Here is a 25,092-nt window from a genome sequence, read left to right on the forward strand (position 1 = left end):
GAGATTTCTGAAATGTTTCTTTTTCTTTGATTTTTTTTTTACAAACAAAACAACAAGTTTTACAATATGTTTGGCCAATGAAATGCAAAGATTTAAAACCAATGCAGAAATCTGTTGGATACTTTTATCTGGGGAACACATTTTCTAAAACAGAAGTTTTAGTGTTTCAGTCAGCGAGAAAAGAGTAAAAATAATAAACAATTTAAATGAAAATAATATATAAATTTTAATGATAAAACTATGCGATAAAACAGTTATAATATGTAATGCTCGTGTGTTACGAAGATATGTCAGAGCTAGGGGTACATCTCGGTATTTTTCTGTCTCGGCCTACCGGCCTCGACGATATGTGCAGAGAAAAATTCCCTCGATGTACCCCTAGCTCTGATATATCCTGGTAACACATTCTCACACATACTTTAACTATTACTTGTTTACTGGCAAATATAAAGCAATAAAGTATGATTTTCTTCAATGAAGGGTTTTACAAAATATATTTTTTTACCGAACAATACAGAAAAATACCGAGATGTACCCCTAGCTCTGATATATCCTGGTAACACATTCTCACACATACTATAACTATTACTTGTTTACTGGCAAATATAAAGCAATAAAGTATGATTTTCTTCAATGAAGGGTTTTACAAAATATATTTTTTTACCGAACAATACCATGATACAAGTTAAAGCATACCAAAAGTTCCATCTAGGGCACATCTATATAAATATAAAATGACCATCTTGTAAAATTTTGGTTGCAATGTCTGTTTTATACTGCCAAAAATATCAGGTAAGTATTTACGCTAGTTATTTAACATAAATTGTTAAATCCAACAACAAATTAAATCTGTTACCTCTTTCAGTAGAGTAAATACGGCAATAAGACATTACCCAGCACGCAAGCCTATATGGGACCCATATGGGCTATATCTGGGCAAATTTACCATATGGGTCCCACATGGGATCCTTATTGTAAGTATTGGCCCATATTGGACCCATATGGGACCCATATACAATGTCTCAGGGATGTAAATTACAAATGTATTCATTTTAAGTTTACAAGTGGTGTCACCAATATAGATATTCATATTTTAAGTTTTCTTCGAATATTTGTACGTTTTTAGGTAGCAATGTGTCCAAGAAGGGTCCCATCTGGGTCCCATATTGTAAGTATTTGCCCACATTGGACCCATATGGGACCCATATACAATAACTCAGCGATGTGATATACCAGTTCATTCATTTTATGTTTATAAGTGGTGTCACTAGCCTAAAAACTCGTTTCTTATGTTTTCTTTGAATGCTTGTATGTTTTCTTTGGTCTCAAAAGAAACACGTTTCCAAGACTGGTCCCATCTGGGTCCCATATTGTAAGTATTTTCCCACATCGGACCCATATGGGACCCATGTTTAATGTCTCAGTGAAGTGATAACTTCTTGATTTTAACACTATAAGTGTTGTCACTTTGTTGTAATTTTTTTTCTATGTTTTCTTTGAATTCTAGCTAATACATTTCTCTGTTTTCAAAAATATGTTTCCCAGAAGGGTCCCATATGGGTCCCATCCCAGTGACATCTGTGACCAGAAAAAGACGTCTTTTTATGTTGTTTTACCTACAAAATTAAAGCCGAGATAAAAACGTCTCTGTCTATGCGAAAATGCAAGTTTTCGTTCTTCTTAGGTGCAATAACATTTACAACATACACAGTTAGGAAAAAACTATAAATTTAGACATACCGGTATGTTGGATCGAAAGTTCGATAATTTCCTTACTTCATAATAGAACGGACGGGCATAGCATTTTATTGTATTTTAAAAATAAAATGTATTTACTAGGGTTACAAAATCATGAAAATGGACTAAAACGAGTAAATGAATTGTTAGCATTTTTGAAAATATTCCTTATTGTTATTAAAATTGGACTGTTGTCAAGCTATTTTCAAAATTGTTTAATTATTTTTAATAATAACACTCATTCATTTAAAAATATTAAGGAAAGCGATACTGGAATTCACTGGGAACATTTATAATACATGTTCGTAACCATGGTTACGGTAACTAAGGGTCCGTCTCTCTCTACACATGTTATCTATTAGCCACGCCAATGGTTTACACATTATTCAGTTCATTTGATAGAGTACAGAACAAGTTTATTTGCATTAGGAACAGAAGGATGATGCAGGAAAAGTGAGTATAATACTTTAAACATGTAATATAATAATTATATAATAATTCGTCACTGACGTATTGGTAAAATACCTATTTTAACATCATTAGCTTTTTTTAAAGGTCCAATACTAAGGAAAGTGAACATTTTAATTTCTTTTAAAAAGTACAGAAACTATTTCATTTTATTGGAAAATGAAAGTTGGTATGTAGAAATTCGAAATAAATCGCAGTATATGTACAATTATTTTTCTATGAAGTATGAAGAAAGTTAAAACGACCTGGGGGGTCATTCTGTAGATTCATTGAAATTTCAACATAATACACAAACATTTCTTTGAGTTCCAAAGACTTTCTGTAAATTTTGACCTGCCAATCTTCATTATTTAGTGTCTTGCAGAAGTCTATGCACTGGCTATGAAAAAAATTGCCAACTCACTTTCCCTTAGTAATGGACCTTTAAATCTGCATTTCCCTTAAAAATATCTCATACTTCAAAGTCAGAGAGGATATCTCAGAAAATGTTGATAACAGTTTTAATCAGTGTAAATGCTTCCATTAACTGTCTCATCAGTACTTTTTTATCAAACTGTTTTTGCATTTTTATTCAATTTACGGGAAAATGATGAATGATGATTATAAGTCACTCGAATTTAATATATTTCAGGTGATGCCCGGTCCAGTGGTTTTGCCGTGTCAGATGAAGATTTTGAGAAGTAAGCTATTAAAGGTATTAAATTACGACTCACTTATTGGATTACTTATTGGACCTACTATATTCTACTTAGATAAAATACGACAGATCTACGTTCAAAGTTTAAAAAGCATTTCTTTATACTTTCATACCCTTTTTCTTGTTCTGTACAAATCTGTCTTCCAGATGCGTGCTTGGTTAAAGTTGTATTTGTCATTTATTTTCTTAAAAAACTTGTAAAATACTTACAAATATGCCATTTTTATGTTATGCAAATAGTTATGATTTTTATGGGCATGTGCTCAGACTGACATTATTTTTCTACTTTACAGAGTGCCTTTACAAAGAATCTGTGATGAAGTGATTTGGAAAAACAATAGATCAAGAGAAGAAAAAAAAACAGTCAATAGTGATCCGGAAACAAATACAGCTACAATGTTTCGGACAGTTGACAGTATCAATAAAACAATAAGACCCATACAATTCCAGAACGCCCCTAAACGCCCATATTATATATACGACATGGGACCCAGAAAGATCCCACATGGGTTATAAGATCTGGGACCCATAAGGGACCCACATTGGTCCCATATAGTATATCCCATATGGGACCCATGCCAAAATGGTTTGCAAAACCCATCTGGGTCCCATGTGGGTAGCCCATATAGGTCCCACATGGGAAACCATATGGGTCCCAATGATAATATTTGGTTGTTTACATTTAAATTTGCTGATATATGTCTATCTGGTGAATGTACATATGTTATGTTCAGGAGGAAATAAAAGAATCAATTAATCATCCTCGGGTTAAGTATTGTGTAATCCATGGAGTCGCCTCAATTGAGAAAGAATAGTTTAACGTCAGAGGTTATTTCTAAGGTCACGGAGTTTAATTGGCCAGCTTGTAATTACACAGCTTTCCACATCAGTAGCTCAGTCAAGTGTGACTTATTGAATTAAGATATTCCTTCTCAAGAGAAGGAATAACAAGAGCAAATTATGGCATCAATTTTCAAGCTTTCTTGAAGTTATTCGATGTTTTTTTTCCTAACCACAGACAGGAATAAACATACCCACACACGCAGGGTCGCACGCACATAAGCAAATACTGCAACAAATCTGTAAACTGGACAAAATCTGATAAACCACATTAAGATAACTCATGAATTTCTTACCTCTTTTTTGCAGTTCAGCTAAGCGACACTACAGAATGCTACGACTGTTCCGGATGTAAAATACAAATTTCAGGGAGTACAGACTGTCCGAAGTTTTGTAAAAAGCCGGGATCTTCTCCTGATGATGGTAAATTCATAGACACATTTATAAAACCCTCAAGAAAATTAAAATCGCTGTGTCTGTTTATGTAATTCTTGCAACATGTAAACAGATATTTTGAAATCCATTTGTTGTTATTCATCTTAAAAATCCGCGCAAGTTTGGTAGTTTTTATGCGATATTTGAAACCGTTGTCCGATGTGCACGTGAAGCTCTTGTTGCGATTCATGTAAAACACAACGTATGTGTACAAAAACGCTGGTACCTCCACTTCTTGTCTCTATACAGTCGTAAAAAACTTGTGAACAATATAACACCAAATTATCTTTCATATTACAAGATTATTTTTTTTTGAAGGGGTGGGGTGGGGTGGGAGATGGAGGGTTGGGGAGTGGAGGGGGCTGTGGACGGGTAAGACCCAATAAAACCACAGGTGCACAACTTCATACGTATAAAGTTTCACGACTTAAGGTGATACACTTTTTGATATGCGTGAGATACAAACTTTTAGACTTTTTAAGCTAATTTTTTACATCAGGGGTCATAACTCTGGTTTTGCAGAGTGAAATCTCAAACAAAACGCCAGGTGCACAACTATACATGCAGAATAACACTCATATTGTGTAACGTTTACTGACTCTGGTTCAAACACATTTTGGGGTACAGGTGACACAAACTTTTAAGCCTTTCATGCATGTTTTTTTTTTTACCAATTCAAGGGTCATTGCCTGAAATTTAAAACAAGAGGGCCCTGAAGGCCCTGTATCGCTCAGCTGAAGAAAGTACGTCAGTATGTCACATTCATGGTCACTGAAGTCAGTTTTAAGATCGGTGTGCAAAACTGTACATCATCATCCAAATTTCAAGGCTGTATCTTAAAAATCAAACTAGAATGTGTCTGTAGGACACAGGGTGTGCCCCCCACTGGTACATTTGACACAAATAAGGGGAAATCATTCAGATGTTTGCAGTCTTAATGGGGTATAGCCTCAAAAAAATTTTTATGAAATGGATTCATTATTCTATACCATATACTTTTTGAGCTATGAGCATCACAAACAAAAAATCCACTATTTTGGCAATTTCAAAGGCCATAACTCTGTAATAAACGCTAAAATTCTCAAGAAGAATGCCAAGTGTGCAAGGTCACATTATGATAAAGACTCAAGCAAGGTTTCATGAATTTACATTAAATACTTTTTGAGTGAGGCACATAATTAGGTGAAAATGTGCATTTTTGACTATTTCAGGGGCCATAACTCTGGAAATAGGGGGCGGACCCAGATGAAAAATAGGAGATGCGCAAGTTCATATCATGATAAAGATTCATGCAAGGTTTCATCAATTTATATAAAATACTTTTTGAGCTAGGTGTGTCATAAGGTGAAAATGTGCATTTTTGACTATTTCAGGGGCCTTAACTCTAGAAATAGGGAGCGGACCCAGATGAAAAAAAGGAGGTGTGCAAGTTCATATCATGATTAAGACTCATGCAAGGTTTCATGAATCTATATCAAATACTTTTTGAGCTAGGCGTGTCACAAGGTGAAAATGTGCATTTTTGACTATTTCAGGGGCCATAATTCTAAAAATAGGGGGTGGAGCCAGACGAAAAATAGAAGGTGCGCAAGTTCATATCATGATAAAGACTCATGCAAGGTTTCATCAATTTATATCAAATGCTTTTTGAGCTAGGCGTGTCACAAGGTGAAAATGTGCATTTTTGACTATTTCAGGGGCCATAACTCTAGAAATAGGGGGCGGACCAAGATGAAAAATAAGAGGTGCACAAGTTCATATCATGATTAAGACTCATGCAAGGTTTCATGAATCTATATCAAATACTTTTTGAGCTAGGCGTGTCACGAACTTCGGCCGGACGGACAAGAGCAAATCTATATGCCCCCACCACTCATGGGGGGGGGGGGGGGGGGGGGGGGGGGAGGCACAAAAAGTAGGTCAGTAGGTCACATTCCACATGACCCATGTTCGAACTTGACCTAAAGATCATCAAGGTTAACATTCTGACTAAGTTTCATGAAGATACAGTCATAAATGTGGCCTCTTGTGTGTTAACAAGCTTTCCCTTTGATTTGACCTGGTGACCTAGTTTTTGATCCCCACCTGACCCAGATTTGAACTTGACCTAAAGATCATCAAGATTAACATTCTGACCAAGTTTCATTATGGTACGATTATAAAAGTGGTCTCTTAGGGGGTTAACTAGCTTTTCTTTTGATTTGACCTGGTGACCTTGTTTTTGACCCCTCCTGACCCAGATTTGAACTAGACTTAAAGATCATCAAGGTTAACATTCTGACCAAGTTTCATTAAGATCTAGTCATAAATGTGACATCTAGAGTGTTAACAAGCTTTTCCTCTGATTTGACCTGGTGACCTAGTTTCTGACTCCATTTGACCTAGATTTGAACTTGACCTTAAGATCATAAGATTAACATTCTGACCAAGTTTCATAGAGATATTATCATAAATGTGGCCGCTCGAGTGTTAACAAGCCTTACAATTGATTTGACCTGGTGACCTAGTTATTGACCCCACCTGACCCAGATTTGACCTTGACCTAAAGATCATCAAGATTAACATTCTGACCAAGGTTTATGAAGATACAGTGATAAATGTGGCCTCTAGAGTGTTCACTAGCTTTTCCTTTGATTTGACCTGGTGACCTAGTTTTTGAACCCATCTGACTCACATTTAAACTTGACTTAAAGATCATCAAGGCTAACATTCTGACCAAGTTTCATTAAGATACAGTCATAAATGTGGCCTCTAGAGTGTTAACAAGCTTTACCTTTGATTTGACCTGGTGACCTAGTTTCTCAATTTACTTGACCTAGGTTTGAACTTGACCTAAAGATCATCAAGATTAACATTTTGACCAAGTTTCATAGAGATATTATCATAAATGTGGCCACTAGTGTTAACAAGCTTTACATTTGATTTGACCTGGTGACCTGGGTTTTGACCCCACCTGACCCAGATTTAAACTTGACCTAAAGATGTCAAGATTAACATTCTGACCAAGTTTCATTAAGATATGGTCATTAGTGTAACCTCTAGAGTGTTAACTAGCTTTTCCTTTGATTTGACCCTGTGACCTAGTTTTTGACCCGACATGACCCAGATTTGAACTTGACCTAAATATCATCAAGATTAACATTCTGACCAAGTTTCATTATGGTATGGTAAAAAATGTGGCCTCTAGAGTGTTAACTAGCTATTCCTTTTATTTGACCTAGTGACCTAGTTTTTGACCCCACCTGACCCAGATTTGAACTTGACTTAGACATCATCAAGATTAACAATCTGACCAAGCGACATTAAGATATGGTCATAAATGTGGCCTCTAGAGTGTTAGCTAGCTTTTCCTTTGATTTGATCCGGTGACCTAGGTTTTGACCTCAGGTGACCAAGATTCGAACTTGACCTTGAGATCATCAAGATTAACATTCTGACAAAGTTTCATGAAGATACAGTCATAAATGTGGCCTCTAGAGTGTTAACAAGCTTTCCCTTTGATTTGACCTGGTGACCTAGTTTTTGACCCTAGATGACCCAGTATCGAACTTGTCCAAGATTTTATTGAGAGTAACATTCTGGCCAAGTTTCATTAAGATTGGGACAAAATTGTGACCGTCAAATTGTTGACGAAGGACAGACGGACGACTGACACAGGGCGATCACAAAAGCTCACCTTTGAGCACTATGTGCTCAGGTGAGCTAAAAAAATCCAGGTGCATAACTTCATATGCTGAATGATATTCCTATAAGGTTTCATGACTCTAGGTTGAACGCTTTTTGAGATAGACACAACAAGAGCTTTTAAGGCCCTTTAGGCATATTTTTGATAGTTAAGTTCTTTGAATAGTGTCACAACTTTTAAGAATATTTGGTATTCCGTACAAACAACCAACTTTCCATACATCCAAATAAAACTGATTTAAATACGAGTTTCAAAAGAGGAAGCGGTAAGGTGGATACCTTTACTGTTATGCATTTATGATTAGAACAAATTCTACCAACTGTCAGACGAGGCATTTCTAAATTTCTTGAATGTTGATATTGTGAAAAAGGGGTTAAGATTTTATGCGAAATAGCAAACTTTCAATCTGCTAAAATATATTCAACTGTTTGTCTCATGTTTGATAAACATTCCTTTAAAAGTAATTCATATCTGTAACTGCAGTGAGTTAACTTATAAGCAGACTTGCAGGAGTCTGAACCAGTAATCACAGGTAGACAGCAAATCACTTCAGGAGTCTGAACCAGTAATCACAGGTAGAGAGCAAATCACTTCAGGAGTCTGAACCAGTAATCACAGGTAGAGAGCAAATCACTTCAGGAGTCTGAACCAGTAATCACAGGTAGAGAGCAAATCACTTCAGGAGTCTGAACCAGTAATCACAGGTAGAGAGCAAATCACTTCAGGAGTCTGAACCAGTAATCACAGGTAGAGAGCAAATCACTTCAGGAGTCTGAACCAGTAATCACAGGTAGACAGCAAATCACTTCAGGAGTCTGAACCAGTAATCACAGGTAGAGAGCAAATCACTTCAGGAGTCTGAACCAGTAATCACAGGTAGAGAGCAAATCACTTCAGGAGTCTGAACCAGTAATCACAGGTAGACAGCAAATCACTTCAGATGTGTAGTTTTCTGTCAGATCATGATGTAGAACATTTGCCTCAGCTTTGTCTCGGCTGTGGACTGAACACACTAAACAGCATTTGCCTGTCTGGGATCAAACTTCTCATGGAATTATTTCAATTCAGCTCTCCCCAAGGACAGCATTTGACTTAACAGGGGATCAAACTTGCAACCCCAAGATCAGTAGCATACAAATAATACAAGACTGAGATAGTTTATACATAATTTATTTTAGGTCGATTGTGAAGGAAGTTCTACAACTTATATTAATCATTCTCGACACCTCATTCCAGATGGAATCCATCGCCACAAGGGTATGAGAGAAGAGGCCAGTTTCCCTTTTAATACTGAATGCCAAGCAAGGGAGCTACTGGCATTTTTCATGTCTTTGGTATGATGCGTCCGGGGATCGAACCCACGACCTCCCGCACTCAAAGCGGACGCTCTACCACTAGGGATCGAGGCCGTTAAGACTGAGATAACTAGAACTGTCACAGAAGTGACTCATACCCCCACCATACAGTCTTGTCACAGAAGAATGGCAACCATAAGGAATCTTAAAAATACTTTGGAGTACTTCATCATATGAGTAATACTAGTATAATACTAGTATAGTAATACTAGTAAATATATTAAATCTCTAATATTAGAGATACATTAAAAGTGAATACAAAAAAGTGTCTTACCGACCCATGTTACCACGGAAAAATGTTTTTACTTTTTACATAGGACTTATAATAAAAAAGTTAGAAAAATACCTAAAATATTGAAAATCTAAAAATAGGATTTCTAAAAATAGACTAATTCCTGAAATTTAAGGGGAAGAAACTCAGTACAAAGGTTAAAAAAAGGTTACTTCCCTTTGGCTCTAAGCCAATCAGAATGAGATATAGTGAAAATACATCAAAATTAACCTTAAATTCTAGGTAAAAGGGGACACAATTCAAGAAAAATAGTGTCAGAGTTATGCACCTTGTGTCACATGATGTGGGTGATGAGGTGGAACATCTATTTTAAGTCTGAATCAAATCCATTCAGTAGTAATTGAGATATAGTGAAAATACATCAAAATTAACCTTAAATTCTAAGTAAAAAGGGGCATAATTCATGAAAAATTGGTGTCAGAGTTATGCACCTTGTGTCACATGATGTGGGTGATGAGGTGGAACATCTATTTTAAGTTTGAATCAAATCCATTTTGTAATAATTGAGATATAGTGAAAATACATCAAAATCAACCTTAAATTTAAAGTAAAAGGGGACATAATTCATAAAAAATTTATGTCAGAGTTAAGCACCTTATGTCACATCATCTGGGTGATGAGGTGGAACAACTATTTTAAGTTTGAATCAAATCCATTTAGTAATAACTGAGATATAGTGAAAATACAACAAAATTAACCTTAAATTCTAAGTAAAAGGGGACATAATTCATGAAAACTTGGTGTCAGAGTTATGCACCTTGTGTCACATGATGTGGGTGATGAGGTGGAACATCTATTTTAAGTTTGAATCAAATCCATTCAGTAGTAACTGAGATAAAGTGAAAATACATCAAAATCAACCTTAAATTCTAAGTAAAAAGGGGCATAATTCATAAAAAAAATGGTATCAGAGTTATGCACCTTATGTTACATGATGTGGGTGATGAGGTGGAACATCTATTTTAAGTTTGAATCAAATCCATTTAGTAATAACTGAGATATAGTGAAAATACAACAAAATTAACCTTAAATTCTAAGTAAAAGGGGACATAATTCATGAAAACTTAGTGTCAAGAGTTATGCACCTTGTGTCACATGATGTGGGTGATAAGGTGGAACATGTATTTTAAGTTTGAATCAAATCCATTTGGTAATAACTGAGATAATAGATTTCGGGACGCGACGGGACGGGACGCGACAAAACTGACTCCTATATACCCCCCTCAAACATGTTTGGTGGGGGTATAATTATGTTTAAATTTTCATACTAGGGAGTGGGGTCCAAATTGTTCTGACACCGAGGTCATAACATTCTTTTACTATTTAACATACACCTTTAACATGCAGTATACATAATTATGACTTTCATATGTTGCTATTAAGAAGTAAGCATTTGATTTTCAGTGAACATATAATTTCATCTGTTATTAATAAGATAATAGCTGAAAATATTTCTTAAATCAGACAATAGCTATACACAGCTTTTCGCATTTTGCATATACAATTGAGGTTTTGCAAGGATCATGACATCTCCTTAGACTAATGCCATGTTCATTGTACATATTACATTCTCTCTTCAAGGTTTTGATATGGAAGCAAATAATAACCTGTTTATTTTACATGACCTCAACATTTCAAGTTGAATACATGTGACAGGTTAAACTGTGGAAAAAATATGTGTTTTGTAACATTGCAGCACATAAACTGACCACATAACCAATTTTATGTCTGATAGATCAAGTGACATGTACAGAAAACGTCAGTTGTTTAAAAATTTACCAACTTCTTATCAGAACCTTTTGAATTTGCAATAAGACATTCAATTTAAAGCATGTGTGCTCCTTGCCACCAATCAATAAATGTTTTATAAATGAAAAAGACAATTTTGCTCTTGTGGGATTCATTTGACCTAGCTGGTAAGCGAGTTGTGATTACTGCGTTTTAATGATGTGTTATTGTCATTGCAGAGTTCGTCAAGCGGTGCTCGCAGAAGTTTTTCTGTGCGACTGATGCCTGTTACTGTTCTGATCATACATGTAGTGGAGCCCAGTTGGTGAAGATACCTGTGTTTGTTTTACTGTCATACATGTGTGTCACTTTTTCATTGAAATATATTTTGTAACTGCCAGCTGTCATTGTGCTAAGAATAACATTTCATTTCATAAACATAACATTTTTGAGCTTAATAACCGACTCATCTGTTAACTTTGGTCTTAGGACCTTTGCCAGGAAAAAATACTTATGAAAACTGAAACAAGTACTCCTGCATGTTTTGCTATATGAACAAAGTCTCTCCAAAATATACATGATCATACAGTGCTGTCTTTCTCTTACATCAGTTTTTGTTAATGTCTATATGTCTATGAAAATATCATGTATGCTTATCTCATAACAAAAAAAAAAGTTTACTTTTGCATAAATTTGTTCATGCTTATTATTGCAAAATTCATGTAGATAGTAAACTATGCTTGATATCAATCTCATTAACATGGCACAAATTACATTTATAGATTTTTTAACCTGCAAACTAACTGTGCATGTGACATTGTGTTACTGTAAGACAGATTTTTTAACCTGTAAACTATCTGTGCATGTGACACTGTATTAATGTAGGACCGATTTTATTTATGTGTAAACTAATTGCATCTGACAGTGTTACTGTAGGACAGGTTTTTCTTAACCTGTAAACTAACTGTGCATGTGACATTGTGTTACTGTAAGACAGACTTTTTAACCTGTAAACTAACTGTGCATGTGACACTGTATTAATGTAGGACCGATTTTATTTATGTGTAAACTAATTGCATCTGACAGTGTTACTGTAGGACAGGTTTTTCTTAACCTGTAAACTATCTGTGCATGTGACATTGTGTTACTGTAAGACAGACTTTTTAACCTGTAAACTAACTGTGCATGTGACACTGTATTAATGTAGGACCGATTTTATTTATGTGTAAACTAATTGCATCTGACAGTGTTACTGTAGGACAGGTTTTTCTTAACCTGTAAACTATCTGTGCATGTGACATTGTGTTACTGTAAGACAGACTTTTTAACCTGTAAACTAACTGTGCATGTGACACTGTATTAATGTAGGACCGATTTTATTTATGTGTAAACTAATTGCATCTGACAGTGTTACTGTAGGACTGGTTTTTCTTAACCTGTAAACTAACTGTGCATGTGACATTGTGTTACTGTAAGACAGATTTTTTAACCTAACTGTGCATGTGACATTGTGTTACTGTAAGACAGATTTTTTAACCTGTAAACTAACTGTGCATGTGACATTGTGTTACTGTAAGACAGATTTTTTAACCTGTAAACTAACTGTGCATGTGACATTGTGTTACTGTAAGACAGACTTTTTAACCTGTAAACTAACTGTGCATGTGACATTGTGTTACTGTGAGAAAGATTTTGTTTACCTGTAAACTATCTATACATGTGACAGTGTGTTACTGTACCATGCACCATAGCTTTTAATCACATATTTTTAATTACACATATTGAATATCTATAAAGTAGAATTTCACATAATCAATCGTTGACAATTATTTACAACTGTATGACCAAGTTTTGCCTGTCAGAAACTCATACACATTCAAGACTGTAAAAATTTGAATCTTTAAAGAATTAACCATTAGACATAATTAAATAAAGTATTGGTGGAAAACATCATTTTGAGTCCAAACTTCAGTCTAACATCCACTCACATCCATCAGAGGTTTGACATACTGTAGTGCAGAGATAAACCTGACCTCTTACCAGTATGCAAGAATGAGGAATACTCTTTATTTAATGGAAACCGACAGGTAATTAATGTTTGGACTGAAAAACAAAGTGCTCTGCAATAATTTTATTACCAAAAATTAATATGCAACATTTACAGAAATTCACAATATTGTTTGATGGTGTGTACGCTAATCAATCAATAACACAATATGGCATAAACAAACAATATGCACAAGTTAACAGCTGTATGTATCCAACTACAGGACATATCTGTATTCCTTAAAAAATGTCTACTTTTTGATCCACTATATCCATAACCAGAATTTTCAGGTTTACAAAATCCAGATATAATTATATATCATTCTGACAGTCTCCAGGAATAGTAGTATGAACTTTTTGATTTTTTTTTTAAAGATATCAGCAAGGCAGTCAAACTTTATGGCCAAAGATGTATTTTTCACAGTGTAAAATTGTGGCCCATGAATTTTTTCAGAAGACATCTTTTTCAATAATGTTACTAGTAAATGTTGCTTTTATGGTAACTAAGATATCCTGAAATTTTGTAACAATCCAGCAACAAAAACTGCCAAAAATTAGATTTTGAAACTTCAACATGTCCACTGAAATACCCCAAACAAATTGCTGTTTTTTTAAAATAAAGCAATAAAATTAATTCAAAAACCGAAAAAAAAATCCTATCAAATGTACCACCTATAAAGTTCTTCATAATGATGTAAAATATGAATGGTATTGTCTCATATTTAAAGAGACATCAAGGAAATGTCTTGTTACAGAAAGGATCAAACATAAACAATTCATACCAAGCTGTGTCTGTACTATCAGTTATCTGTGATCTTGTTTTAAAATGATCATCACAATCAATTTATTTAAAGGGCAAGCCTCCATATGTACATCATAATAAGTGACAGCAACATTTATACAACTCTAGATAAATTCCCTCTAATGAAGTTATGTAGCTTCTCTATATACTTCACCCATTTTTATTCATACAATCGGCCTACAACTCCTTAAACACCTTCATAACCAACAAATATATGGGACCATCTGGGGCTGTGCCTATTAAGAGACCACATAACTGTGCAAAAATGACTGCCCTTCATAGAATTTTGTTCTTTCTTCATCCTTGCTTCCATAGTCTATTACCATTTGTCATCTCAAAAGTTTTGTGGTGGATACTGATTAAAACTAGGATTCATTTGAGGCTGTGCCTGATTAGGGACCTGCCTCTGTAACTGTGCGAGTATGGCAGCTGTCTGCTGGTTTGACTGTTGTGCCTGCATTTGTTGCTGCTTCTGTTGCATCTGTAACATCTGTTGTTGTCTATACTGCTGCATGCGCTGTTGCTGCTGGGGCGTCGGCATACGCTGCATGAAAGGCCCGCCACCTCCAGGTCCTACTGACGGGGACTGGCCCATCTGGTTATAGTTTCCGATACCACTCATGGTGGCAGGTGGGTTCATACCTCCAGACTGCATGGGAATTCTGTAAATAGGTAATGAAGCATACATACACATTGTATTGTTTCAGTAAAAACTGTAGAAACAAGTTAGGTCCTTTAAGAAAATTAAAGATTTGCATCTCAGATTTTTGTCATATTCAAATAACAAGAGCTGTCACTAATGGTGACAAATGCCCCTGCAGCGCCTTGACCTTTGACCTGGTGACCCCAAAGTCAGTAGGGGTCGTGTATTCAATAAGTACTATCAGCATGTGAAGTTTGACAGTCCTGGGTTCAGTGGTTTGCGAGTAAAGTGCCTTCATGCAAAAAGTTAACGTTGTGACTAACGATCGAACAGACGGACAGTTGAAAACTAATATGCCTCCCTTCGGGGGCATAAAAAACAAACCTTTTCTTCTTTCTTTGGTTTGATCATTGCTACTTATATACACTCATACCAACTCAAAAAAAAATTTATTAAGGATCACAACTAAGGTTTAATTAGAAACTGCACTCTGACGTAGGCGTATATACCTAGAAGTACTGGAGTATGGCACTTGCGCTGGCTGACTCTGTGGTGATATGTAGTTAGGCTGCTGAGGCATTGATGGCATCATTGAAGGATTTTGGGAACTTTGATATGATTGGTTGAAGTTCTGTGACATCATCCCAGAGGTCATTGGTTCCATTGGCTGTTGTGACTGTATGTTACCATAATTAGACTGATAGGTTGATGGGTTCATTGGGGCTCCAGAGTAATCTGTTTGAAGAAATCAGTAAGAAGACACAAGATAAATGACTGGTAAAATTTAAACTGACCTTGTTCAAGCTTGAAACTAAAATATATTTGTAGAATCTACTTCAGATTTACTTCTGCTCAGCTGATCCAATCATGTTTCTTGATTTGCTGGATTGCAGCCTGTGGACCGGCAACTTCCCAACGAAAACTTTCGAATACAAAATGTCTTTGATAAAACTGTCACAAAGAAAATCTATCTTGCTTTGTGACCATATCCATGTCTCTTGCAAGAATCCTGTTCTATCAAGCCAGAAGTTACATTAAATCTTAACGACATGTTCTCAAGAAGTAAACTCTAAAATTTCCAGGGTTCCTTATCAGTATAAACTTTTCTTCACAAGAAGCTGAAAACTTCCCCACTTGAATCACAGGTGGAGAGTAAACCTATTCTTTACATGTAGCTGAAAAAATCACCATATGTATCAGACAGAGGGTATACCTGCTGAAAACCTTCACATATGAAACACATGTGGAGGGAAAACTTGTTCTTTACAAGAAGCTGAAACCTTTTACACAAATTACAGGTGGAGAGCAAATGAAGTTTAACACAATTATCTGCAAACAATGAATCAATTTCCAGACTGTTAGCTTCATCTTGAAAAGAAAACTTACAACCTTAGCATGGAAGCCTTGTACTAGCTGATCATCTGCAAGGAAATTCTACTTACAACCTTAGCACGGAAGCCTTGTACTAGCTGATCATCTGCAAGGAAATTCTACTTACAACCTTAGTATGGAAGCCTTGTACTAGCTGATCATCTGCAAGGAAATTCTACTTACACCCTTAGCATGGAAGCCTTGTACTAGCTGATCATCTGCAAGGAAATTCTACTTACACCCTTAGCATGGAAGCCTTGTACTAGCTGATCATCTGCAAGGAAATTCTACTTACAACCTTAGCATGGAAGCCTTGTACTAGCTGATCATCTGCGAGGAAATTCTACTTACAACCTTAGCATGGAAGCCTTGTACTAGCTGATCATCTGCAAGGAAATTCTACTTACAACCTTAGCATGGAAGCCTTGTACTAGCTGATCATCTGCAAGGAAATTCTACTTACAACCTTAGCACGGAAGCCTTGTACTAGCTGAGCAGGGCTCGGGAAATTTTGATAACTCAATCGGTCCGAAACGAAAATCCTGACATCGGCGCTACCCCACCCACCGCATTCCCAATATTACATATTTTGTAAAACGTGGTAGGGTAAAGAAATAAGCATGTCATGCATTAAAACCGAGTTACCAGTCACCGCGCGTTACCATACAATGAAGACAGTTATTCAGTGTTATGTGTGATCGTTACTTTTTTAAATTTCGATGTTTTTCCGAGATAATACGAGGCATTGACACCGTGTGCGTAACTAGTCTAAAAGCCAACGCACGTGACTTCGATACCGTATACACGGCAGATACTTTGTGATGTTTCCTCATTCTTTGACGGAATTCTATAAAATACAATGCGTCAAAGTGAGTTACATGACACATATTCTCTGCTAAACAGTCTCAGTATTTATAGAATACTCTGCCGCGGACCGAATGTATACGTTATTTGAACGCTGAGATCGAATTTCTCGCATGTATAGTACCAAAACGTCACGCGGGTTGGCCACGGATATTTCATTTCACTTACGTTGTACTTCGATAAGCAACTACATTTTATAAAGTTATATGTCTTCTGATGTAAACAAAATTTGATTTTGAAACGTTTTTTAAAAGACCGATTTGATAAAACAGTGCCACTCCGGTTTTCTTTATCATTCGTGGTTGCCCGTCCATTTTTTTCTTTTTTGTACAGTCGGGTTGCAAAGACGATTTTCTGCATTTGTTTCAACTGGAGCCTCAACAAATGAATCATGTAATTTTTTCAAATCAAGTAATTATAAAAATTATTTTTATCGGTTTTCCGTGTGATGTCTCATTAAATCAAAGACCTATAATGTACAATTATAGCTCTTTGATTAAATGCAGCGATCATTTGTTTGTTACCGTGATCAAACATAGCCTTTTGAAATAAACCATCCGTCGGATTCTAAATAAAAGAAGTGGATCCCCGTCGAAATGATTTGGATCCAGTCAGAAACGTTAGGAAACCATTCAAAAATGTTTAATACACCGCAGTCGGCTGTCTGCAAACATTAAAGGATGTGCTGCGCGAGCACTGATTGCATCACGTGCTTACTACGGACCGATTATCAAAGTGACAATCAGACCAATTGACATGTTTATTGATTATCTGAAGGTGCGACCAACAATTTCCTACTTGGCAGGTGATCGTGTATTGAGATATCAGACCGAAATTTATACTTTTCTCCATTTTTACGGGACCGATTTTTTTCGTTTTTTCACTTCACGAATCGGTCTGAAAAGTCAAAAATCAGTCCAAAACCGACAAACCGGCAAATTTCCAAAGCCCTGTAGCTGAGCATCTGCAAGGAAATTCTACTTACACCCTTAGCATGGAAGCCTTGTACTAGCTGAACATCTGCAAGGAAATTCTACTTACAACCTTAGCATGGAAGCCTTGTACTAGCTGAGCATCTGCAAGGAAATTCTACTTACACCCTTAGCATGGAAGCCTTGTACTAGCTGAACATCTGCAAGGAAATTCTACTTACACCCTTAGCATGGAAGCCTTGTACTAGCTGAACATCTGCAAGGAAATTCTACTTACACCCTTAGCATGGAAGCCTTGTACTAGCTGAACATCTGCAAGGAAATTCTACTTACAACCTTAGCATGGAAGCCTTGTACTAGCTGAGCATCTGCAAGGAAATTCTACTTACACCCTTAGCATGGAAGCCTTGTACTAGCTGATCATCTGCAAGGAAATTCTACTTACAACCTTAGCATGGAAGCCTTGTACTAGCTGATCATCTGCAAGGAAATTCTACTTACAACCTTAGCATGGAAGCCTTGTACTAGCTGAGCATCTGCAAGGAAATTCTACTTACACCCTTAGCATGGAAGCCTTGTACTAGCTGAACATCTGCAAGGAAATTCTACTTACAACCTTAGCATGGAAGCCTTGTACTAGCTGAACATCTGCAAGGAAATTCTACATAAAGATAATCATGTTTAAGTATGAATATAAACCAGAGTCTTGGTAACATAAGAGAAACATGAAAAGTATATTAACAGCAGAAGTATTACCTTGTGACATTGACATCATTCCAGAGTTTGGATTGCCACCCTGTACACTGTTACCATAGAGAGCAGGGTTGTCTGCTATTCTGTTCTGTGGATGAAACTGTTGCTGCAGACGTTGTCGTACCAACTGCTGCTGCCGCTGCTTCTGCAGAAGCTGCATGTTTGGCATGGATTGTTGCGGCATATAACTGTTGGTACCAGGCTGGCGTGCTCGCAGCATTGACTGAATAGCCTGCTTGGGAGAGGCAAAGCCTGGCCCAAACCTTGGTCCCTGAGCTAAAATAAAACATAGTTATTACTTTTAATATTTCCAAATTTTGAGTAAAGTTCCTATAAAGAATTTACATAATTTCAGAGAAATAGGCCAGAGTAAATTTTCAAAAAAAGACATGCTTGTAAGCCATTTCATTTGTTCTTTTCTGTTTTACAAAAACAGGGCTATGTTTCTAAACAAAGGAAACAAAACATTACCTGGCTGCATTGTTTGTTGTGGCATGTAGGGGGGTTGTTGTTGTGTCTGTGGAGGGCCACCGTACCAGTTAGAGGGAGGGGCTTGTTGTGGATATATAGGATCTGTGTAACCTGTACTATACTGTCTAGGCATAGAGGGCTGAAATTTTAAAATCACAACATAGGATACAATTAACAAAGAAGTCACAGAAATTGAACTTTCAAATATAATGAACAAGACCAAGTTCAAGAGAGATAAGCTGAAATGGTGGATGTGACTGCAAGTTTTCTTGCAGTTTGGAAAATCCAATCTACCATTAACCATGCCATGTATTATTTCACCATAGTTCTTCTTCTCTACAAAGAAACTTGGCAGTACTTGAGTCCATTTCTAACTTTTATTTCACAGTGTAATATGTAAGTAACTATTGTTTAGTATCATCTAGTTATGTTTGGGTAAAATGACAATACAGAGACTTACTGGTGTGTAGGAAGTTGAGTTTGTGACTCGAGACCCTCGTCTCTTCCTTGTTCTGTTTGGTCTGTTAGAATCTACTGATGCAGCCGCCTTCACTGGCTCCCGGCTCTGCTTTTCTTCCTGTTGCTGTGAAAAACAATAATGTAAGAGCTATATTACAGACACAAATTACTATTCAATTTATACCAAATTGTTAGTGTCTTTTTTCTTCATTACTTGTTGCTTTCTTCACAAGAATTATTGGGTGAATAAACAAGAGCTGTCCGTAAAACAGCAAATGCTCGACTATTCCAATTGTTGTCCCAGAAGCAGGAAAATTACCCTTAATGTTAGAGTACCAGTCTCTATAGAGTTTCAATCCAGTATCTGGATTGTAAATTGCATGCAAAACTTAAACCAGAAGTTTTAAGTTCACAGGGGACATAATTTGGCCAAAATACATGTCAGAGTTATGGGACTTGATGCTATAACCTAGTTTTATAACCCTGAAGATACAGTAAAGTTTCAATTCAATATCTGCATCTGATTTGGAGATAGTTACTTGCATGTAAAACTTTAACCAGGATTTTTCTAAGTCCAAAAGTGGGTATATTTTGACCAAAATACATGTCAGAGTTATGTGACTTGACCCAGTGAGGTTGGTAATTGACCTAAAGAAAGAAAAAATAAGTTTCAAAGCTATATGCCTTTAAATGATAGCTATATGTACTTGCACGCAAAACTTTAACCAGAATTTGCCAAGTCCAAAAGGGGAGGGGATAGGGGGGGGCGCATAATTTGGACAAAATGCATGTCAGAGTTATGGCCCCTGATGCTATCACCTAGTTGTATGACCCCAAAGACACATATGAAGTTTCAATTCAATATCTGCATTAGTTTTGGAGATAGTAACTTGCACGTAAAACTTTAACCAGGATTTTCTAAGTCCAAAAGGTAGCATAATTTGGCCAAAATACATGTCAGAGCTATGGGACTTGACCCAGTGAGGTTGGTAATTCACCTAGAGAAAAAAAAAAAGTTTCAAAGCTATATGCCTTTAAATGATATATGCCATATTATGTACTTGCATGCAAAACTTTAACCAAGGTGTGATGCCGACGCCAGGATGGGTAGAACAGCTAGACTATTCTTTGAATAGTTGAGCTAAAAATGATATATATTGTCTAAATATCAAATCATTTCAGAACAAGAGTGGCAGACTGTCACAAAATATGCCCATCATCGAACTTGGCCTAATTCAAGGGCCACAATCCAAGAGTGCCAGGGGCGATTTGGCAGGTTATCAAACTTGGCCAAGATATTAAGCCCACAAACATTATCTGCAAGTTTGGTGAAGACCAGATGAAAACTGTTCATCTTAGAGAGCGGACAAGCCTATATTCGGCTATTCACAGTGTTTTGAGTAATTCAAGGGCAATAATATAAAAGTGCTTGGGGCGATTTTACTGGTTATCGAACTTGGCCGAGATATTATGGCCACAAACATTGTCACCAAGTCTGGTGAAGATCAGATGAAAACTGTTTGACCTTGAGGGCAGACAAGGCTAAATTTGCAGATTTTGAGTAATTCAAGGGCCATAACTCAAGAGTGCCTGGAGCGATTTTGCCGATTATCGAACTTGGCCGAGATATTATGCCCACAAACATTGTCACCGAGTTTGATGAAGATCGGATGAAAACTGTTCGACTTACAGAGCGGACATGCTTTTGGACACCAAACGCCCGCCGCCCACCGCGGGTGTTCACCATAATACACCCCGCTCTTTCAGAGATGGGCATATAAAAAGGGGACTAAACTTGATACCAAGATAACAGGCTTTTAACTTTCATGTGGAATCATCATGATGGTATTTTGTCTTTGTTTTGTTAGGTTAAATGTCACACTGACACAATTATATAGGTCATATGGTGCCTTTCAAGCTTTGATGGTGGAGGAAAAACCCCAGGTGCCCTTCCGTGCATTATTTCATCAAAAGCTGGTACCTGGGTAGAACCACCGATCTTCCATAAGACAGGTGGATGGCTTCTTCGAATGAAGAATTCACCACCCCTAGCGAGGCTTGAACCCACATCAGTGAGGGGAAAGTGATTTGAAATCAGCGACCTTAAGCAAGAGGAATACATAAGGTGCCTCTCAGTGGACTGATGTGGAACTAGCAATGTATACCTAAGCCGGTAGGGTGACTACCTCACATTAAAAAATTCTACACCTCAAATGAGGTTTCAAACCCACAGTGGTGAGGGGCAAGTGATTCAAAGTCAGAGACCTTAACTAATCGACCATGGAGACCTTTAATTTTTATATGCAATACGACTTGTAACATACCGAACAATCTGTATGATTTGTTTTTCAAATATCTCAACTCAAAATTTGGTAACAAAAGGAAATGCCTTGCCATAGTGTTAACAAGTGTTTCTATGTGTTTGTTAACAAGTGTTTCTATGTGTTTTGTTAACAAGTGTTTCTATGTGTTTTGTTAACAAGTGTTTCTATGTGTTTGTTAACAAGTGTTTCTATGTGTTTTGTTAACAAGTGTTTCTATGTGTTTGTTAACAAGTGTTTCTATGTGTTTTGTTAACAAGTGTTTCTATGTGTTTGTTAACTTACCACTTTCTCTGGGGGTGGTTCTAACTCCTCGGGGGGCAGTGTTGGTGGGTCCAGGTAGTAGCTGGCAGGTTTCTGTAGACAGTGTGTATGGTATAGTAATAATCTGAAATACAAGAAAAAAACATGAAATAAGGCATTAATATTAATATCAAAAGAGGCCTCTGGTTCTAAGTAGTTAAGGTCGCAAACACGCCTCCATGGCCAAGTAGTTAAGGTAACAGAATTCAATGCCTTTCACTGTTGTAAATTCAAAACCCTGCTTTGGAAGGTGAATCTTTACACTAGCTGGCTGTCTGAAGGCATGTACTTTTACCTGGGTGTCTTAAACAATGCCTGGACAGGTTCCTGGGATCTTCTTCAATGTTAGAGCTATTGAAATTAGCACTATGACCTAAAATGTTATCACTGTAACCCAACAATATACTTCCATCAAGAGTTTGACTGTTAAAGATGTCTCAGAGAAAAGTAGAGAAAAACATAGTCATCATTAACTTTGAAAGTTACATATTCATTTTATGATTACTGGTTGGTGAGATAAACTTGATAATAAATCCCACTCTTTTGCAATATTTCATCATCTATATAAATATTTCACTGTTCTACACTAAAAAACAAACTCCAGCTAGTCGTATTTAACAATCCTTTTGCATCACAGGAGAAGATAAAGTCGGCACCTGATTTGTTTTCTTCATAAAAGTCGGAAACATCACTGGTAATATTTAAGATGTTTACGATGGTTTCAGGGAAGTTTGAACCATAATGATTTCTTCCCAACTTAGAAGAGCATTTGTTTGTGTAACATGTGGAGCCAGAGGAATCCCTAGACATTATGACAAGAAGTTTCTAGCCAATGGTAAAATTTATTTAAAAAAAACAGAACTTTTTTTTTGTTAAATCTATTTATTTACAATGCACCGATGCTATCTATGTGCTGATGTCATCTCCCTAGTCAATGTAAAACTTCTTTGATCAGGACAGAAAGTTTATGTACCTGTGTTGTTCCTCATATTTTAAAGGTTTCTTCTCCACTCGAACTGCTCCAAAAAATGTCCATGACAATGGGGGAGGGTTCTTTGTACTTTCTATCACATCCCAGGGACTCACCATTTCTATCTTCCCCACTTGTAAACCCTGAAGAATAAGTCAAGTAGGAAAATGATACCTGAATATATCTAAAAATGGTCAGAAAACATTTCATCATACAGACATTTAATTTCTGATAACCATTGTTTTCACATTTAGTAATATATAAACCATCTGTTAATAGCCACTGTTTCCACATTTTTCTGAAGAATGCCATTGCACAGATTGTAATAAGGAAAAAGCATAAATGTCTGTAAAGTAAACAGGATTCCAAAGCAGTGTAGTGCTGATTCATCTGCATTGACATAAAAGATATCACATCAGCATGTACTGTCTTACCTGTTTACGTTTGATAGAGTCAAAGCCGGTGATTTTGTTGCCCTTTGTGTCCACCAGTGTACCATGTGGCTCCACAGTAACTACCTCGTAATATCGTTTTGGTAGGGGAAGTAACTGTCTTATCTGGTCTGTTGCCTCAAATATTTTATCTCCAAGCTCTTTCTGCAAGTGTTAACAGACAAAAAAACATGCAAGATTTCTAAATTAGGTTGAACAAATCACTATTCTTCCTTGTGGGGGTGCAAAATTTCATGATTGTAGCTGAACAAACACATAAAATTCCTGACAGTTTGAAATCCATAATTCATGACCCCTATAAAACTTCATTTTTGGATGAAACCACAAAATTTCATTGCTGTAAAATTAAAAGATGTCACAGTCCTCATCAGTAGCAACTGAGCTTTCACCAATAACAGACCAGCTGCTTTATAGTTTATAATGAAGCTTGCATTATACACAATGGTTAGTAAGCTATCAGAATGTCCTGAATATTAGATAAATAAATTATTTCCCTATAAGAAACGGATGTCGAGACCTAGCTTAGATAAGCTATCTTCACCAAGATAAAATACATCTTTCACTGTCAAACATTCTAAAATACTAGAACTGTCTTAGGAGTGACTTATACCGCCACAATACAGTCTTGTCACAGAAGAATGGCAACCATAAGAAATTTTAACAAGAGGACCATGATGGTCCTGAATCGCTCACCTGTCCCCACATGACCCTGTTTTGAATTGAGTATGACGTTGTTTTTTTCTATTATTTGACACAGTGACCTAGTTTTTGAGCTCATGTGACCCAGTTTTGAACCTGACCTAGATACCATCAAGATAAAAATTCTGACCAATTTTCATGAAGATCCATTGAAAAATATGGCCTCTAGAGAGGTCACAAGGTTTTTTATTATTTGACCTACTGACCTAGTTATTGAAGACATGTGACCCAGTTTCGAACTAGGCCTAGATATCATCAAGGTGAACATTCTGACCAATTTTCATGAAGATCCATTGAAAAGTATGGCCTCTAGAGAGGTCACAAGGTTTTTCTATTTTTAGACCTACTGACTTTTTTTGATCGCATGTAACCCAGTTTCAAACTTTACCTTGATATCAAGATGAACATTCAGACCAACTTTCATACAGATCCCATGAAAAATATGGCCTCTAGAGAGGTCACAAGGTTCTTTTATTATTTGATCTACTGACCTAGTTATTGATGGCACATGACCCAGTTTCGAACTTGACCTAGATATCATCCAGGTCAACATTCTAATTTTCATGAAGATCCATTCAAAAGTATTGCCTCTAGAGAGGTCACAAGGTTTTTCTATTTTTAGACCTACTGACCTAATTTTTGACCATAGTTGACCCAGTTTCGAACTTGACCTAGATATCATCAAGATGAACATTCAAACCAACTTTCATACAGATCCCATGAAAAATATGGCCTCTAGAGAGGTCACAAGGTTTTTGTATTATTTGAC

The 25,092-nt window shown here is 36.5% G+C and overlaps 1 protein-coding gene and 1 long non-coding RNA gene across 2 annotated transcripts in view; one reads left to right on the forward strand and one right to left on the reverse strand.

Annotated features, from left to right (window-relative positions):
* The first annotated feature begins 2,485 nt into the window (after nt 1–2,485).
* On the forward strand, nt 2,486–11,890 carry LOC123554785 (uncharacterized). Its single transcript, XR_008371632.1, has 3 exons — nt 2,486–2,899; nt 3,196–4,165; nt 11,477–11,890. It is a non-coding gene; the product is annotated as an uncharacterized LOC123554785 (long non-coding RNA).
* Nucleotides 11,891–13,353: 1,463 nt separating this feature from the next.
* LOC123556014 (mediator of RNA polymerase II transcription subunit 12-like protein) overlaps nt 13,354–25,092 on the reverse strand; it is a 64,381-nt gene continuing 52,642 nt past the window's right edge. The window contains exons 33-40 of the mRNA XM_053547730.1: nt 23,607–23,768; nt 23,176–23,315; nt 22,185–22,287; nt 19,580–19,702; nt 19,120–19,258; nt 18,652–18,924; nt 15,238–15,463; nt 13,354–14,747 (exon numbers count right to left, since the gene is read on the reverse strand). Of these exons, the coding sequence (XP_053403705.1) occupies nt 14,420–14,747; nt 15,238–15,463; nt 18,652–18,924; nt 19,120–19,258; nt 19,580–19,702; nt 22,185–22,287; nt 23,176–23,315; nt 23,607–23,768 (1,494 nt within the window). The 3' untranslated portion in view covers nt 13,354–14,419. The remainder of the gene's footprint in view (nt 14,748–15,237; nt 15,464–18,651; nt 18,925–19,119; nt 19,259–19,579; nt 19,703–22,184; nt 22,288–23,175; nt 23,316–23,606; nt 23,769–25,092) is intronic.

This window comes from Mercenaria mercenaria, chromosome 7 (genome assembly GCF_021730395.1).
Source record: "Mercenaria mercenaria strain notata chromosome 7, MADL_Memer_1, whole genome shotgun sequence".
In the NCBI taxonomy this organism is placed as follows: domain Eukaryota; kingdom Metazoa; phylum Mollusca; class Bivalvia; order Venerida; family Veneridae; genus Mercenaria; species Mercenaria mercenaria.